The sequence below is a fragment of the Oncorhynchus clarkii genome, chromosome 10 (assembly GCF_045791955.1).
Source record: "Oncorhynchus clarkii lewisi isolate Uvic-CL-2024 chromosome 10, UVic_Ocla_1.0, whole genome shotgun sequence".
NCBI classification, from domain to species: domain Eukaryota; kingdom Metazoa; phylum Chordata; class Actinopteri; order Salmoniformes; family Salmonidae; genus Oncorhynchus; species Oncorhynchus clarkii.
In genome coordinates this window covers 43,313,946-43,333,925 of record NC_092156.1, presented here as the reverse complement: position 1 = coordinate 43,333,925, position 19,980 = coordinate 43,313,946, and the positions used below count along the sequence as shown (strand labels likewise).

Sequence of the window (19,980 nt, the reverse complement as noted above, 5' to 3'; positions counted from 1 at the left end):
CATAAACAGATTGGTACCCAGGCTAATGTTTTCTATTAGTGGCTTCTTATTTCCTTCAACCACACTGAAAAATCGGTACGCCACTGTCTGTTTAGTACAATTCGTGGAGGTGACAGATGAACATAATTAAAACTTGAATGGCTAGTCTGAAATCAAGTCAGACCTTCTTAGATCTGAAATAATCGGATGAGTAAAAAAAAAAAAAAACTAGACACCTGGTAGGTTCCACCATATTGCTTACACCCATCAGATATTGCGGTAAATGTGTAGCTAGCTATGGTTAGTGTTTGATTTCACACTGGGTTGTTTGGCCAGCTGGAAAATAATCAGCGTAGACGCAGTCGAAACCTGGGGGGCGCTTCAACTCTAGTTAGTCTATAGCCCACCCGAGATTCAGCGACCCAGCAAATTGAGCATAGCGCGGAGGGACAAACTCGGAATTAAACTTGATTACATATGTCGCTTTAGCTAGTTATTCTGATATTCAAACCTGCTAGTGTAGACAGCGAGCTACAACTTATATACCACATTTATAAAAGCAAGACCAAAGACGCACCGAGCGAGCTAACTTACTGGCCAAGTAACATAGCAAGCTAACTAACGTACGTAGCTGGTCAGGAAGAATACAGGACGTTGCGGTTGTTTTGCTCGTGTACCATTTTAGCTAACCGGCAGTTCATTTTCAGTTTAACTCGCGGATTCGTACCTCTGCCGTGGAGGGAAACTGGCCTACGCTATCTAGCAATCTAGAGTTGGCAAAGCAAGCTCGCTGATAACGTTTTCATCATTACAACGGAGGGTCGATAGTGTATTATAGTTAATGATATTTAACTAGCGAGCGTTTTTTTTATCCCTCTAAATAGGACGTTTGGACTGCTGCTATCGGCGTGGCCAAAGTTTGGTAGAATCCCCGGACTAGATTTGACCGTCTACTTGTGGGAACAAACCTCGCTTTGGGTGGAGCTTTGGCTCGTATAGCCCTCTAACTTGACAGCTCATCCTTCCACTGCACAGCTCCGTGTGTAACTGGCAGATCACTTTTCTCCATTGAGTGGAATAGGCGTACCAATGTAAGATAGCTTGTGAATGCAGGGTTACCTTTTCACGTGAATAGCTGTAATTTCAGATACTTGTGAATCCAGAACTTTGAACATTACTTATATTCTATTGATAGGTAGCTAACTACTAACGTTATATTCCTACTACCTGGACTAGGTATGGTATTTCATTGACGATTGAGTAACTTCAGCTAGCTGGATAGCTAGCTAGTTAGCTAGCTAGAACTTTAGCTCGCTAGCTAACTAGCTAGTTTAATTACTCCTAGCTAGCTAACGTTAGCCCCGAGCTAAGGCTACGTATGAGTAACTTTTTGATAAGTTGGCTAGCTAACTAAATTAGCTACACAAACAATATAGTCCCCAGTTCAGCAATAACAAACACAGAGGACAGATGTACAGTGAGTTTTGAGATTCTGTTAAGAAGTTACCCCCCGAAAATCTGTTAAGATGTCAACCCGGACGCCATTATTAACAATTGAACATTCGTCAAACCAGGTAAGCCAACTGCAGTTGCGGTATATCAGACAATTTTTAGGTAGCTAATTTAGCTAGCCTGAGCTAGTTAACCTAAACCACATAAACTCTCTTTATTTTCCTAGCCCTCAGGCTTGCTATCTTCCTAACTTGGCTACCTTACCAATCACATTGTTTGTGGCTAGGAGGTATTGCATGGTGTAGAATAGATTTTTTTTTTATAGATATTTAGCTAGCGAACTATGATTAAATAACGTTAGAGGGCTAATAGCCTAACTAGTTAGGAAACGTTATTGTAACCAGGTTTAGACACTTAATGAAGCATTTCAGTATGAAATGCCAATACTTTTTAAAACCCACTTTTCCATGTCTTCTTCAAGTCGTGTCAACAGGAGCAGATGTAATCTCTAACATTAATGTCTACACAGAATATATCAATCATGTTTACTTTTATATTTTTTGACAACTTTATAGGTCTTCCCCTTTTCCTGTATGCCCCCACATTGTTTGAGTGACTTTGTCTAACTCGTCAACAGATCATTCACTGCCAGTAAGTCAAGTTGTAGGCCCAACTAGATATTGCCACTTCTACAACTGTTTAGAGTGAGCTGCATCCTCTGCCATCTTGTTTGTGTTAGCCAGTAGCTCGTGTCTGAACTAGAATGGGGGATTCCATCATACAAATTGCCTGAGAGTGTCCTAAATATACTTTAGTAGGAATAGCTCAAATCAGGTGTAAGTAGAGGACAGCATAATTTACATTTGTGCATTTGAGCAACTCAGTCATGAACACACATCTGCTTGCAGTGAAGGCTGGCTCTCATTACTGACATGAATGTTTTAGTCAATAATGACATTATGAAACAATTGTCTATTCAAATCACAAATTGCTGATCTTTATACATGGGTAGCAGAGATGTTGACGCATTCCATTGTGGTGAAAATAGCCTAACTTGCACATACTACTAATTCCAAGGTTTTGTTTGCCACTGAATTTGGCTAAAGCAAGGAGTGGTACCCTGCCCAGCTTGTTTGATTACAGACTGCTGTTGACCAGGGACTCGATGTTCTTCTTACCCCAGTTTCTCTGTTCGTTAAAACCAGCATTTCCAGTTGAGCTGGGCGTAGGATATGTGTGAAGGCCAAGGGGAGTGCTTCTTTTCTCCACTTTGGACAGATTAGCATTATTTGTATGCACGCACATCTGTCAGTTTCCCTTTGTGTGTACTTATACATTTTAGCAGAGGCTAATATCCAGAGCGACATACAGGTGCAATTCGGGTTAAGTGCCTTGCTCAAGGGGACATTGGAAGATTTTTCACCTAGTCAACTCAGGGATTCTAACCAGCAACCTTTTGGTTACTGGCCCAATACTCTTGACCGCTAGGCTACCTGCCTCCCACTTTCTCCTGCATCTGTTAGTAATTATGGTTCTGGATATGGCATCATATTTATGATTGGTCAATGAAAGATGAAGAGAATATTTATCCATCTGGTTGTAGGCCTATTGAAAACAATTAGTAAAAACCTATCTGGTTTCAGTGACAGTGTCTTTGTTTTTACCAGCCCTTAGTGATCTTGGTTTCTCCCTGTGGTCTTTCTGTCATGACCTAACCCCAATCATATACTTGTGGGTATTAATAGCTCACATAGGCAGGGGTGGGATGATTTTAAAAGCTTGTGTCAACACTCTTTTTGTTCCACCTTTGTTTAAAATTATCATTAGGTTTCTTGTCTGAAAGGATTCATCACTATCGAGTATTCCTTTTATTTCTCAGCTTTGTAGCTTGTGCTGTCTTCTCTGAGGAAAAAGTTGACAGATTTTTAGTTCTGCTACGTATTTTTACATTTAGGCTTACTAATTCATGTATTCTCTTACAACATAGGCTACCTGTCTTTATCTATACTGAACAAAAATGTAAATGCAACCATTTTAGAGTTAAAGTGTGTGTATATATAAGGAAATCGGTAAATTGAAATAAATTCATTAGGCCCTAATCTATGGATTTCACATGGGCCCAACCACTGGGGAGCCAGGCCCAGCCAATCAGACTGAGTCCGTCCACCACCCCAGATGATCCCCACAGGTGAAGAACCCAGATGTGGACATCCTGGGCTGGCGTGGTTACATGTGCGATTGTGAGGCTGGTTGGATGTACTACCAAATTCTCTAAAATGACGGAGGCGGCTTATGGTAGAGAAATGAACAGTAAATTCTCTGCGAACAGCTTTTGTGGACATTCCTGCAGCCAACATGCCAATTGCACACTCCGTCAACTTGAGACATCTGTGGCATTGTGTTGTGTGACGAAACTGCACATTTTAGTGGTCTTTTATTGTCCCCAGCACAAGGTGCATCTGTATAAAGATCATGCTGTTTAATCAGCTTCTTGATATGCCACACCTGTCAGGTGGATGGATTATCTTGGCAAAGGAGAAATGCTCAGTAACAAGGATGTAAAAAAGTTTGTGCACAAAAGTTGAGAGAAATTAGCTTGTTTTGCGTATGAAACATTTCTGTGATCTTTTATTTCACCTCATGAAACATGGGACCAACACTTGACATGTTTATATTTTTGTTCAGTATAGAATATATAAAACCAGAGCCCCAGTGGTGTGTGTTCCTCCAGTGCAGTGCAGGTCTATGTGATTGTGCAAGCCTATGGTTGTGGTCCTTTTCATTTTAGCAGCTTGAGTTGTGCTCAATTATAATTAAAGACTAAACAAAACTGGGTTGCAATTGACTTTTCTCTCCCCCATAGTTCCACTATGCCATGTGTTTTGATTTCAGGATGTTCTACTCATGTTATTGAGGTAAAGTACTGTCAGAAGTGTATGGAGAGGGGACTGGAGGGAGAGCTCAGTTAGTGTCTATTTGTGGTTCTTGCTGCCGCTACCATGACTGGAAATAGCCGTGTGTGATATTAATACCCAGATAAATGACAAGCTGGCTCACTCGCCTCCTTTATTTACCAGTTTGTCTCTCTCTCCCCACCAGTCTGTTACTTTGTTTACTCGCTTTTCTTCTTTCCCTCTTAAGTTTCAATAAATTGAGCAGGCAAGAAACACTTTTCCTCTGACAGGTAGCCTAACAATTACTAATAGGCCTATTTTTTTTATTTTTTATTAAATATGTTCACGTCTTTAGGCCCAGGCTATTTTTTTTGTTGGAAAAAATGTGCTTGTGTCCTTGTTTGACTACTGTGTTTTTGCTCAGTCTGAATTGAAAGCTTTTCTCTGAGTATGTTAAGGAGAGCGAGATGTGAGGCGACAGCTAGGCTGGAGTGAGTGAGTGTTTTGTTTCTGTGTGTGTATGAGAAGGTTGGGGAGGGAGGAGGGCAGAGTAGAGGACAGGTTTAAGCAGCAGGTCCCCATGGCAACACTCCCACAGCAAGACTACTTTTTCAGAGAGGGACCATTCCTTCTGATCTTAGCAACGCTAAAGCATTTCCCCAACCTCTCATAGCAGTATTGCACATTACTCCAACAAATCTTATGTTCTCGATTGTTTAAAGTTATCAAGTATAAAATAACGTTAGTGCAATTGTGACAACAGGCACAAGTGTAAGTCAACAGATACTTTTAGAGGGTACAGATTAGAGGTCGACCGATTATGATTTTTCAACACCGATACCGATTATTGGAGGACCAAAAAAGCCGATACCTATTAATCGGACGATTTTTATTTATTTATTTGTAATAATGACAATTACAACAATACTGAATGAACACTTATTTTAACTTAATATAATACATCAATAAAATCAATTTAGCCTCAAGTAAATAATGAAACATGTTCAATTTGGTTTAAATAATGCAAAAACAAAGTGTTGGAGAAGAAAGTAAAAGTGCAATGTGCTAACGTTTCAGTTCCTTGCTCAGAACATGAGAACATATGAAAGCTGGTGGTTCCTTTTAACATGAGTCTTCAATATTCCCAGGTAAGAAGTTTTAGGTTGTAGTTATTATAGGACTATTTCCCTTTGACTATTGGATGTTCTTATAGGCACTTTAGTATTGCAAGTATAACAGTATAGCTTCTGTCCCTATTAGCGAGCGCTAACTAGCTAGCCATTTCACTTCGGTTACACCAGCCTCATCTCGGGAGTTGATAGGCTTGAAGTCATAAACAGCGCAATGCTTGACACACAACGTAGAGCTGCTGGCAAAACACACGAAAGTGCTGTTTGAATGAATGTTTACGCGCCTGCTTCTGCCTACCACCGCTCAGTCAGATACTTAGATGCTTGTATGCTCAGTCAGATTATGTGCAACGCAGGACACGCTAGATAATATCTAGTAATATCAACCATGTGTAGTTAACTAGTGATTATGATTGATTGTTTTTTTTATAAGAAGTTTAATGCAAGCTAGCAACTTACTTTGGCTTACTGCATTCGCGTAACAGGCAGTCTCCTTGTGGAGTGCAACGAGAGAGAGGCAGGTCTTTATTGCGTTGGACTAGTTAACTGTAAGGTTGCACGATTGGATCTCCCGAGCTGACAAGGTGAAAATCTGTCGTTCTGCCGCTGAACTAGGCAGTTAACCCACCGTTCCTAGGACGTCATTGAAAATAAGAATATGTTCTTAACTGACTTGCCTAGTTAAATAAAGGTATTAAAAATAAAATAAATCGGAAAATCGGCGCCCAAAAATACCGATTTCCGATTGTTATGAAAACTTGAAATCGGGCCTAATTAATCGGCCATTCCGATTAATCGGTCGACCTCTAGTACAGTTGTGAATGCAATACATTTCAAGAAATGTGTATTGATGGTTTAAGCTGGACTAGGGGGATGGGGATAAGAGGGAGAATGGTTGCTAAGGTAGATGGGTAAAGCTAGTTCATCAGCCTATGATGTTATATATGGACCAGAGCATGGAAAAAGTTTTCAGGTTAATTTCTTGAAGAGTTACTAGAGAACTAGTTACTGAGCACATTCATCATGTGTTTGTATGTGAGTAACCCGATTTGACACCTGGTAAATGTTTGAAAAGGTAATTGGGCAGTGTTTTTAAAAGGGGTGTGGTACAAATACACGGATTTGCTCATCTGTTAAAACCAATTGGTGATGAGTTTTAAGGAGATCAAAGTTGTGCTTCCTGTTGTATTCTCTTTAGTATTGGGGAATCCTTGACCTTCCCCCTTCTATTTTTTTTTCTCTCCCTCTCATATCCGCCCTTCTTTCTCCTGATTGTATCTGTGGCACAGCTGTCTGAGCATGTCAGCTCTTGTCCATCGGGCTGCCTCCCTCCCTGGTCATGTCTCACCAGTGCTGCTGCTCCCTTAGCCAGACAAACCTAGGCACGTCTCACTGGCACTAGGAACCTGACCCTGTCATTGTGTCAGCCATTTTGTTAACTTTTTTCTTTTTTGTGTGGGGGGTAAATCGCAATACTTCCTCAAATTACCCAAACAAACTTCCTGTTGACCGTTGGGACCGGCGAGGTTGTGTCTGGCCCTCTGGAGTGCCTGGCTGTGCGTGCTGTGTGTCCTATTTTAGCCTGAGACCTCATGGCCCCCTGTGTCCCACTTCTTGGTCATCCATCCAAGCCATCAACACCCCCTTTTATGCTTTGAAATCTGTGTTGAGGGGGACATTTACAATCTCAACTCTGTCCACACCTTTTTCTTAGAGCATAGCTGAAGTCTGTCTCTTCATAGAGGAAGTGACAAGGTTCCTATAGCCTGAATGGTATCTGGATGGTCAGTTCTCATGCTACTGTTAGCAATGGATGGAGTCCACAAGTCCCACTTCAAGCATCAAAATAACAGGTCAAGTACATTTGCATGTGTAGTTGTTTTGTGCGTATCGCTGAATGATTCATGTAGGAGTTTTTTTGACAGAATGATAGCCGGCTGATAAGTGAGTTTTTTTTCCCTAATACTACCGGCTAATATATAGAAAATGATTATTTTGAATTTCAAATCTGTCATCTTCAAGTGTTTGAGTGTGGTTCTTGCCTCTCTCCACCTGAGGCTGAACAAAGAGATGTGGGGCTGTATATGTACACCAGGCTTTTCCTGGTTGCACTCTCCTCAGCCTTTCTCTGTCTTTCGCTGTCAGTCAGTCAGCCCTGGAGCTGAGCTTCCATGACTTTGACGGTATGTCTGCATTGCTCTCGGTTTTGTCTGATATTATGTGTATTTGTGAACATGTTTTATTTATGCATCTTTGAATGTGCTGCTGTCTGTGTGCCAGCCTCTGCGAGTGCGTTTTAGTTTGTGTGGTAGACTAATGTGCGTATCTGGTAGGGATAGAAGTGCCGGCTGCTGTACTGAAGGTCAAAGCTGTGTTTGTGAGGACTGCGACTGCGTTGCTGACGCTCTGTTACTGCAGAGCATCCTCTGCAGATGAGCTGGGTGCAAGACACCTCTTTGACATGCAGTGGACACTTTCCCTCACACTCCCGACAAACAACAAACCCACTGTAGAGTGATGGCTAAACCATGTCTGCCAGCACAGAAATGAAAAGGAAAACAAAAACGAGGTCCGCACACTGAAAGTGTGGTAGTCTGGCTTACCCTGTTCTGCTCTGTGTGGAGCTCTCTGTGATGAGGCACTTCCTCCATGCATTTATGCCAGAGTGTGTTTTTTGTTGTATGTGTGTGGGAGGGAGGGAGGGAGCGTTTAGATGACAGCTGCCTTCTGGCTCATTGGCTCCTGCTGGTTCTACAGGCAGACTTGCAACAAGCTTCTGATTTATCGCTCTATGAAAACTCTGGGGCGGGACTCAACACAGACACTACACAGGTGTTACGTAATTGAACACAAAGCAGGCACACCTTTTGAAATGCAGATATTGGTGCGTAAAAAAAAAAAAGAGTCTTACGTGGAATGCTGTTTTGTTTCTGAAAGGGAAGTGGCTTGTTGGGAAATGTGACGTACTGTCTTTGTCTCATAGCCCGTGCTTTTTGTTTCTTCTTGGATTAAGTAGAAGAGCAGAACTTGACTTATATTACACAACGTTGTTTGTGTCAACTGTCAATTATTCACCCTATGCCAAATAGCCTTAACATTTATGTCCAATTCATTGTAAATGACATTAACATTGCTCTTGATAAGAATCCGTTGAATATTCCAGTTCAGAATGCAGAGAAGTAGTTCCGCTTGGGCCCAGACTTGGAACACGGAAACTAAGGTCCATGCGGAACAAAACGGTGCCCGTGTCAATAGCTTTTCTGTCCACTTACGTATGCTCACAAGGTAACAATCTCCTGGATAGAGTGAGCGCAGAAGGATACATTGCAGAGTTTGTGAATACAGAGAGAGCAGGGACATGTAAACAGATCCCCCCCCCCCCCCCCCCCCCCCCCTTCAGTCACCTTCTCATCCTTGCTGTTGCCCTATGTACAGAGTCATTGAACACTGGTCACTTTAATGTTTACATATTGTTTTATCCATTTCATATGTGTATGCTGTATTCTAGTCAAGGATCATCCTATATAACTACTACTGTACACAGCTTTTCTATTCATATAGACTACTGTTCATACGGTATATTTCACACCCATTATATACATATATACACTGCTCAAAAAAATAAAGGGAACACTTAACACAATGTAACTCCAAGTCAATCACACTTCTGTGAAATAAAACTGTCCACTTAGGAAGCAACACTGATTGACAATAAATTTCACATGCTGTTGTGCAAATGAAATAGACAACAGGTGGAAATTATAGGCAATTAGCAAGACACCCCCAATAAAGGAGTGGTTCTGCAGGTGGTGACTACAGACCACTTCTCAGTTCCTATGCTTCCTGGCTGATGTTTTGGTCACTTTTGAATGCTGGCGGTGCTTTCACTCTAGTGGTAGCATGAGACGGAGTCTACAACCCACACAAGTGGCTCAGGTAGTGCAGCTCATCCAGGATGGCACATCAATGCGAGCTGTGGCAAGAAGGTTTGCTGTGTCTGTCAGCGTAGTGTCCAGAGCATGGAGGCGCTACCAGGAGACAGGCCAGTACATCAGGAGACGTGGAGGAGGCCGTAGGAGGGCAACAACCCAGCAGCAGGACTGCTACCTCCGCCTTTGTGCAAGGAGGAGCAGGAGGAGCACTGCCAGAGCCCTGCAAAATGACCTCCAGCAGGCCACAAATGTGCATGTGTCTGCTCAAACGGTCAGAAACAGACTCCATGAGGGTGGTATGAGGGCCCGACGTCCACAGGTGGGGGTTGTGCTTACAGCCCAACACCGTGCAGGACGTTTGGCATTTGCCAGAGAACACCAAGATTGGCAAATTCTCCACTGGCGCCCTGTGCTCTTCACAGATGAAAGCAGGTTCACACTGAGCACGTGACAGACGTGACAGTCTGGAGACGCCGTGGAGAACGTTCTGCTGCCTGCAACATCCTCCAGTATGACCGGTTTGGCGGTGGGTCAGTCATGGTGTTGGGTGGCATTTCTTTGGGGGGCCGCACAGCCCTCCATGTGCTCGCCAGAGGTAGCCTGACTGCCATTAGGTACCGAGATGAGATCCTTAGACCCCTTGTGAGACCCAATGCTGGTGCTGTTGGCCCTGGGTTCCTCCTAATGCAAGACAATGCTAGACCTCATGTGGCTGGAGTGTGTCAGCAGTTCCTGCAAGAGGAAGGCATTGATGCTATGGACTGGCCCGCCCGTTCCCCAGACCTGAATCCAATTGAGCACATCTGGCACATCATGTCTCGCTCCATCCACCAACAGACTGTCCAGGAGTTGGCGGATGCTTTAGTCCAGGTCTGGGAGGAGATCCCTCAGGATACCATCCGCCACCTCATCAGGCGCATGCCCAAGCATTGTAGGGAGGTCATACAGGCACGTGGAGGCCACACACACTACTGAGCCTCATTTTGACTTGTTTTAAGGACATTACATCAAAGTTGGGTCAGCCTGTAGTGTGGTTTTCCACTTAGAGTGTTATTCCAAATCCAGACCTCCATGTGTCGATAAATTTGATTTCCATTGATCATTTTTGTGTGATTTTGTTGTCAGCACATTCAACTATGTAAAGAAAAAAGTATTTAATACAAATATTTCATTCATTCAGATCTAGGATGTGTTATTTTAGTGGTCCCTTTATTGTTTTGAGCAGTGTATTTATATTCTGGACTCTGACATGGCTTGTTCGGATATTTCTTTCTTTATATGTTTTGGATGTGTGTGTGTGTGTGTGTGTGTGTGTTAGGTATTACTGCACTGTTGGAGCTAGAAACATAAGCATTTCACTGCTACAGCGATAACATCTCATATGTTTACACGACCAGTACATCTTTTTTTTTTTTTTTTTTTTTTACTAACAAAGAGTGAACCGTATAAAAAGAAAGTTGCACACTCTACAGTACCTTCAGAAAGTATTCATACCCCTTGACTTATTTCACATGTTGATTGGACCGGGTCTGGATCCAACCAGGTCTATAAGGAACTGGTGTAGTTGTCCTCGGGTCCGTTCAGAACGGGTGTCAATATTTATTTATGCATACATTTGAAGACTTCTACTTGAGGTCCAACATCCCTGTCACAACAGACAATGCCAGGAACATTGTGAATGCGGTCATAGAAACTGGTCTTGGACCACAAATAGGGTGCTTTTTAGTTGTCTCTTGCCAAATTAGCAAATTAACTACAGTAACTGTTGGCTTTTAATTTTCCTGCTGTAATATTACCGAACCGTGACCCCATAACTGTGAAACGTACACCCTTCATTTCTGAACACTGCTACATTCATGAGGATGCTACCATGATTACACCCTTCATTTCTGAACACTGCTACATTCATGAGGATGCTACCATGATTACACCCTTCATTTCTGAACACTGCTACATTCATGAGGATGCTACCATGATTACAGATAATCATGAAATGTGAAAAAAGGATAAGTGAGAAAGTTTGAGGAACAAAGGTCATAACCACCCAAAAAAACGCTAACACCCAAAATGATACGCTACATTATTCACCATTCAGTTCCCATTGGGCAAAACATAATCCGAAACACAACCAAAATAAACTGAAAATGCATTCAACAAGTTTGTAGTCACACGATTGATGTAGTCATTGTGCTAGGAATATGGGACCAAATACTGAACTTTTGACTAATTCAAATCAAATTTGATTTGTCACATACACATGGTTAGCAGATGTTAATGCGAGTGTAGCGAAATGCTTGTGCTTCTAATTCCGACAATGCAGTAATAACCAACGAGTAATCTAGCTAACAATTCCAAACTACCTTATACACACAAGTGTAAAGGGATAAAGAATATGTACATAAAGATATATGAATGAGTGATGGTACAGAGCGGCATAGGCAAGATGCAGTAGATGGTATCGAGTACAGTATATACGTGTGTGTATATATATATATATATATATATATATATGAGAAATAATGTAGGGTATGTAAACATTATATTAAGTAGCATTGTTTAAAGTGGCTAGTGATATATTTTACATCAACTACCATCAATTCCCGTTATTAAAGTGGCTGGAGTTGAGTCAGTGTGTTGGCAGCAGCCACTCAATGTTAGTGGTGGCTGTTTAACAGTCTGATGGCCTTGAGATAGAAGCTGTTTTTCAGTCTCTCGGTCCCAGCTTTGATGCACCTGTACTGACCTCGCATTCTGGATGATAGTGGGGTGAACAGGCAGTGGCTCGGGTGGTTGTTGTCCTTGATGATCTTTATGGCCTTCCTGTGACATCGGGTGGCGTAGGTGTTCTGGAGGGCAGGTAGTTTGCCCCCGGTGATGCATTGTGCAGACCTCACTACCCTCTGGAGAGCCTTGCGGTTGTGGGCGGAGCAGTTGCCGTACCAGGTGGTGATACAGCCCGACAGGATGCTCTCGATTGTGCATCTGTAGAAGTTTGAGTGCTTTTGGTGACAAGCCGAATTTCTTCAGCCTCCTGAGGTTGAAGAGGCGCTGCTGCGCCTTCTTCACGATGCTGTCTGTGTGGGTGGACCAATTCAGTTTGTCTGTGATGTGTACGCCGAGGAACTTAAAACTTACTACCCTCTCCACTACTGTCCCATCGATGTGGATAGGGGGGTGTTCCCTCTGCTGTTTCCTGAAGTCCACAATCAATCATCTCCTTAGTTTTGTTGACGTTGAGTGTGAGGTTATTTTCCTGACACCACACTCCGAGGGCCCTCACCACCTCCCTGTAGGCCGTCTCGTAGTTGTTGGTAATCAAGCCTACCACTGTTGTGTCGTCCGCAAACTTGATGATTGAGTTGGAGGCGTGCGTGGCCACGCAGTCGTGGGTGAACAGGGAGTACAGGAGAGGGCTCAGAACGCACCCTTGTGGGGCCCCAGTGTTGAGGATCAGCGGGGTGGAGATGTTGTTACCTACCCTCACCACCTGGGGGCGGCCCGTCAGGAAGTCCAGTACCTAGTTGCACAGGGCGGGGTCGAGACCCAGGGTCTCGAGCTTGATGACGAGTTTGGAGGGTACTATGGCATTAAATGCTGAGCTGTAGTCGATGAACAGCATTCTCACATAGGTATTCCTCTTGTCCAGATGGGTTAGGGCAGTGTGCAGTGTGGTTGAGATTGCATCGTCTGTGGACCTATTTGGGCGGTAAGCAAATTGGAGTGGGTCTAGGGTGTCAGGTAGGGTGGAGGTGATATGGTCCTTGACTAGTCTCTCAAAGCACTTCATGATGACGGAAGTGAGTGCTACGGGGCGGTAGTCGTTTAGCTCAGTTACCTTAGCTTTCTTTGGAACAGGAACAATGGTGGCCCTCTTGAAGCATGTGGGAACAACAGACTGGGATAGGGATTGATTGAATATGTCCGTAAACACACCGGCCAGCTGGTCTGCCCATGCTCTGAGGGCGCGGCTGGGGATGCCGTCTGGGCCTTCAGCCCTGCGAGGGTTAACACGTTTAAATGTTTTACTCACCTCGGCTGCAGTGAAGGAGAGTCCGCATGTTTTGGTTGCGGGCCGTGTCCGTGGCACTGTATTGTCCTCAAAGCGGGCAAAAAAGTTATCTAGTCTGCCTGGGAGCAAGGCATCCTGATCTGTGACTGGGCTGGTTTTCTTTTTGTAATCCGTGATTGACTGTAGACCTTGCCACGTACCTCTTGTGTCTAAGCCGTTGAATTGCGATTCTACTTTGTCTCTATACTGACGCTTAGCTTGTTTGATTGCCTTGCGGAGGGAATAGCTACACTGTTTGTATTCGGTCATGTTTCCGTCACCTTGTCCTGATTTAAAAGCAGTGGTTCGCGCTTTCAGTTTCACGCGAATGCTGCCATCAATCCACGGTTTCTGGTTTGGGAATGTTTTAATCGTTGCTATGGGAACGACATCTTCAACGCACGTTCTAATGAACTCGCTCACCGAATCAGCGTATTCGTCAATGTTGTTTGACGCAATACAAAACATATCCCAGTCCACGTGATGGAAGCAGTCTTGGAGCGTGGAATCAGATTGGTCGGACCAGCGTTGAACAGACCTCAGCGTGGGAGCTTCTTGTTTTAGCTTCTGTCTGTAGGCAGGGAGCAACAAAATGGAGTCGTGGTCAGCTTTTCCGAAAGGAGGGCGGGGGAGGGCCTTATATGCATCGCGGAAGTTAGAATAGCAATGATCCAAGGTTTTACCAGCCCTGGTTGCGCAATCAATATGCTGATACAATTTAGGGAGTCTTGTTTTCAGATTAGCCTTGTTAAAATCCCCAGCTACAATGAATGCAGCCTCAGGATGTGTGGATTCCAGTTTGCAAAGAGTCGAATAAAGTTTGTTCAGAGCCATCGATGTGTCTGCTTGGGGGGGAATATATACGGCTGTGATTATAATAATAATAATCGAAGAGAATTCCCTTGGTAGATAATGCGGTCGACATTTGATTGTGAGGAATTCTAAATCAGGTGAACAGAAGGACTTGAGTTCCCGTATGTTGTTGTGACCACACCACATCTCGTTAACCATAAAGCATAATTGAATCATTGTGAATTTGTTTAGTCATTCCACCTCAAAAAGCACGAGAATTTCGACACCCACTATCTCCGATTTGTTCTAACATTAATTTAGTTTAAAGCAAATAAGATGATCATTCATGAAATATAATTGGATTAAACAAATGAATTGCACCCAAATTGGCAATTTTTTTATTTTTTTATAGGATTCATATCTTCAATAACTATGGTACCTAACATCCGATTTGGACCATTCTTCCTAACAACAAGTAAGATGAGCTATCCAATAAAAGGATCTAAAGCCACCCACAACCCCACCCCCAACAACCAGTACAGTATCAGTTCTCTGCCTGCTGTATTCCCTGTGAATCTTAATTTTTTTTTGTTCAGCGAAATTAGCCATTGGAGTCACAAGCTATTGGTTTTCTGCCCAAAGTTGCAAAGAAAATGTTGTGATCCGTTTAATAAACACAAGAGACTAGTCAAATTTGATAAAAGGGTGTTGCGGAAGTAGCAAGAACAGCAGCATCCAGTGTGCAAACCTTGTACTTTCACACTAATTTATGGTAAATAATGCAAGCAACTTCAATGGTTAATTTCTCTGAACAGGGGAGGAAAACAACATCACCAGATTCACAGGGAATACATAACAAAGGATCAAGAAGCAATACAGCATCTCCATACTACCTATCAGACATAGATAACTGATGCTGGTTGTTGGGGTGGGATTGCTGTGGGGGGGCTCCTTGGGTGGCTTTTGACCCTTTTATTGGATTGCTCATGTCTTACTCACTGTTAGGAAGAAGTTTGGTCCAAATGGGATGTTTTGGTGCTATAACTGTTGAATATTATGTGAATTCTATAAATTTAAAAAGCCAATTTGGGTGAAATTTTAAACAAAATATTTCAGGAAAGCAATCTTATGTTTCTAACTACAGAAACAATTCCAGAACAGTCTGAGATGGTGGGTATCGTGGCTTGCTGAAATGACATAGAATGACCCCAAATACTTATGAAAAAAGGTCAAATGGGGGGACTAGATGCACAAAGTGCTTTAATTTCTAAACGGTAAAACAGATGTATGAAAACCCCCTTAAAAGGTGACATTCTGAACTATCGCCTCATGAAAAATTTGATCTCCAATTCAAAATGCTGGCGTATAGAGCCACATTTACACATTTCAGCTTCACTGTCCAAATAAAGAGGGGAGTATATGCTCCCAACAATTTTAATGGGTGAACCTAATGCTTAGGTTGACCCATTAAATAGTTTGGGGCATGCATAGTGTGCGACTTTATTTCACTATTTTTATATAGTGACTATGTAGATTGAGAGATCAACATTATTGGACAGTATCAAGTTATGCTCACAGTTGCGTTTTTCTATGAGGTCTCCTTGGATCCAAGGCTCTTTCTCCTTTGATGGGAGTCTAAAATGCATTGTCTCGATTTGTGTCGGAGGTGTTGTGTAGGCTAGTGTTAGGAAATCACCATTCCTAACAGAATTTTGTTCTCCTCTTTCAGTCTCACTCAGAGTCCAAGGCAGGCGGGCGTCCTAATATGCCGCGGTGCCGGAATTCTGTCGCCACGACGCCAGACGAGCAGCCACACATTGGCAACTACCGGCTGCTGAAAACCATCGGCAAGGGCAACTTTGCCAAGGTCAAACTGGCTCGTCATGTCCTCACAGGGAAAGAGGTGAGGATAAACTGAGATCAAACCAAGTCCAAACATTGGATTTAGTGGCGCTGATGTTACTGCTTTTTTGTTAGATGTGTTTAGGGATGTGACTCTTTCCTTTCAAACACGGTTTGATACGCATCTAGATACATGGGCTCTGATATGATACTTTTAGTTTGAAACGATTTGGTGCGATTCAGTTTGATTAGTGGAAGGAATCGATGTGATTTGATGCACTAACATTTTGTTGTCTGAACACTAATTTTCCAGTCTAAATTAAAAATGATGGAGCTCAGGAGCTGGGCCTGTGAACTGGATCTGTCTGAGCTGAGTGGCCCTCGTGTATGTGTCTCAGGGGTTGTGTTAGTTTTCAAAATTTCAGACTGCGTTTTATACCATTTCACTTAAGTTTTATATTGAAAGTCGTTTTTTTTTGTTGCATCAATAGAGTGATCAGGAGTGTGCAACTATAGTTTTCCTTAGTGCAACATTAGTGCAACACATTTGGCAGAAAGAAAGCTTACTTTCCATCAAATGACAACAGAAGTGCAACACTACAGTGCCATCAAACTATTCACACTCCTTTACTTTTTCCACATTTTGTTGTTACAAGGTGGGATTAAAATGTTGACAAAATTACAATTAAATCCAGTCTACACAAAAAAAATTAAGTTATAAAAATAACTAGAAAACATGAATATATCTTGATTAGTTAAGTATTCAACCCTCTGAGTCAAAACATGTTAGAATCACCGTCGGCAGTGATTTACAGAGACTTACCCAGAAAGACTCACCGCTAAGAGCTTTGCACACCTGGAATGTACACCATTGTTGATCGATGCTAGACGGCCATTTTCAAGTCTTGCCATAGATTTTTAAGCCAATTTAAGTCAACTGTAACTAGGCCACTCAGGAACATTCAATGTCGTCTTGATAAGCAACTCCAGTGTATTGTCTATTTGGCCTTGTGTTTTAGGTTGTTGTCCTGCTGAAAGGTGAATTTGTCTCCCAGTGTTTATTGGAAAGCAGACTGAACCAGGTTTTCCTCTAGGATTTTGACTGTGCTTAGCGCTATTCTTTTTATCCTACAAATCTCCCTTGTCTTTGCCGATGACAAGCATACCCAAAACATGATGCAGCCACCACCATGCTTGAAAATATGAAGAGTGATCTGAGTGGAGAAGTGCAACTGAAGCACAAAATTAGTCTGATGTTGAACAGAAATTACAATAAGAAGCATTTTATATCTGCATTTACAAAACACAAAGATATTTCTTATGAGTTTAATCTTTTTCTCTTGTGAAAAATGCAGAACTCTGTTAATGCGACCCCTGGTGGGTGTGTAGACTCCTGAGCTGAGCCATAGGGCAGACTGAGCATCTAAACACTATCCAATTGGGGGGAGGGGGGAATTTGTTTTATGTCCCCCTACTTTATTCTGATATCCCCGTCACCCACTAATTAACTTGTCATTTTACAGGGCTCCAGACTGCGACCGTTTAATCGCATTTTGCAACCCTTTGACTTGGCTGTGCGCGAGTTACATTTTTAATTGGTTGCATCAGACAAGTGTTCTGATTATAACATTTCAAAATCCAACCACGGGGAAAACACAGCAATCCTGTGTAGTACTGTTGTTGCCATTGAAGAGAGGAGGTTCTCTGCTTTCTGTAGGTAGGATTTTTTTTATTTCTCAAATTAATATTCAGCAGGATGTTTGATATAGCTTTGAGATACGGAGTGCACGAACTGTGCATCGGCGATTGTGATTGCATAGGCGTCATTGGATAGTAGGCTACAACTGCAAAGTTTTGGGACATTACATTTACTGTTAGATTAATACATGGCTACTAGCAGTGGGTATTAGATTTAGAGTTGACGATCTAGCTAATATTTTGAGTTTCCATTTACTCAGGTGTAAATTAGCCCCAAATAAATTGGCCTATGATATTAGTGCACATAAAGACGTAGGCAAATTCATCTATTTTGAGCAAGAATTCTGGAGCCCTATTTTCAACAGCACAATATAACAATTGCCTTGTAGTCAACCCAAAATTCAAAATGGATTAGGTTGCACATCAAATGATTTAAAGTCACAACCCGTGAGATGAAACAACTTATTTCTTGAATACCATCTCAGTAGTCTATTACACTTCTTAATAAAGCACTGTGAATGACTTTAAAATGATTACTCATTTTGTTCTGTTGTGTGACCCCACATTTTTGTATATGAGATCAAATCATGGGCTGGTGCTCGCACAAATGATTTCACTCTTTGTAATGAAATTACAACTTTACCATGTTCATGTAAAAATGACCAGATGCACTGACTGTTTAAAGCAAAACTAGGAAAACTATTATTGTGAAACGGGCAATCTCAAAGCCCCAATCAGCAGGTAGATGTGCAATCGGCAAAAATGCGAGTTGTCCACTCCACTAGCCGACACAACTATGCCGGTAAAACACCATTTTCTACAGCACATTTGGTAGCAATGACCCAGCAAATTACATTGGTTGTCACCCAACTACACTGAACAAAAATATAAACGCAACATGTAAAGTGTTGATCCCATGTTTCATAAGCTGAAATAAAAGATGCCAGAAATGTTTACATCCCTGTTGATGTGCCATGAGTGCTTGGAGTGGGGCATCACATGGAGAAACAATACCGAGAGTAATAGAGTTGTTTGGGGGGAAAGAGTCCTCATCCAGTTCTTTCCACTGGTGGGTGGTATAGTTCAAGTCGAGCTACTCATGTCTAACTTTCCCCCCTCCCCTCCTATAAAAGGTGGCTGTGAAAATCATAGACAAAACGCAGCTCAACTCTTCCAGTCTCCAAAAGGTGAGGACAATGAGATGCTGGGTTAATGCCATACGGTTGTTGTTTTGATTTGTGTGTTCGGATAGGGGCGTTTTATTTCTGAAATAGAAAGAATACAGCTCAAATCAAGAAGAGATTGTGACAGAGCATTGCTTATTCACATCCATCCTCTTGAAGCATCTTCCAGTCCCTAACCCCAATCTTCTCCTGAAGAGGGTAGTTCCCTCTGTAGGGCTTAGGGCAGGATATGGGGGTAATTACAGGAAATTAGACCCAAGTACTTCCTGTCGTGATGGTTTGGGTGGGGTGCCAGTACTCTATTCAGAAATGTATGCATGGAGACGTGCACACAGTGATTTTAACATACAGTCTTGGAGTGTAGAGTTAAAATTATATTGGATAAACTCTGACTTTGTCGCATATAAACTGATTGATCTTCTGTTAATGTCTCTGTTCTCCTGCCCATAGCTGTTTCGTGAAGTGAGGATCATGAAGCTGCTCAATCACCCAAATATCGGTGAGCTTTGTGCTGCTTTCCTTTTCAGATTATCAATCCCCAACCAAATAACAGAAACATGTTTTGCTTGCCTGCTTATTGGTGGAGGCTTCCGATGTAGAGGTCATAGTTCACATTTTGAAAATTGATCGCTAAGTTGTGATTGAAGGTGTTGTCTTGATTGAATTGAACAAAATGTATCTTTTCTCTGTAGTTAAGTTATTTGAAGTTATTGAGACAGAGAAGACGCTGTACTTGATCATGGAGTATGCCAGTGGAGGTGAGTAAAGACCTACTCAGTTCAACCTGATGTTCTCTGTTTTCAGCATTTAATAACATCAGTTCTGTCTCGCTTCATTCACATACTCTTTTTACTCACTCAACCTTTTATCCTCCTTTGTTTCCACTGCTTTCTTCAACACTCCCCTACATTCTGTCTCCCCCTCAACCCCTCTCCTCAGGTGAGGTGTTTGATTACCTTGTTGCTCACGGGAGAATGAAAGAGAAAGAGGCCAGAGCCAAATTTAGACAGGTGAGACACTGTTTGTCTG

General features: G+C 42.3%; 1 protein-coding gene across 14 annotated transcripts in view; it reads left to right on the top strand.

Annotated features, from left to right (window-relative positions):
• Positions 1-300: 300 nt before the first annotated feature.
• Positions 301-19,980, top strand: part of LOC139418517 (serine/threonine-protein kinase MARK2-like) — a 31,232-nt gene continuing 11,552 nt past the window's right edge. For 10 of the 14 annotated variants that reach the window (XM_071168047.1, XM_071168049.1, XM_071168046.1 and 7 more), the window contains exons 1-6: positions 334-1,553; positions 15,957-16,130; positions 18,901-18,954; positions 19,402-19,450; positions 19,644-19,709; positions 19,891-19,961. In XM_071168047.1, the coding sequence (XP_071024148.1) occupies positions 1,506-1,553; positions 15,957-16,130; positions 18,901-18,954; positions 19,402-19,450; positions 19,644-19,709; positions 19,891-19,961 (462 nt within the window). In that variant the 5' untranslated portion in view covers positions 334-1,505. Of the gene's footprint in view, positions 1,554-2,004; positions 2,083-15,956; positions 16,131-18,900; positions 18,955-19,401; positions 19,451-19,643; positions 19,710-19,890; positions 19,962-19,980 lie in introns of those variants that run through there. The other 4 variants (XM_071168053.1, XM_071168057.1, XM_071168055.1 and 1 more) reach the window with 4 other exon arrangements.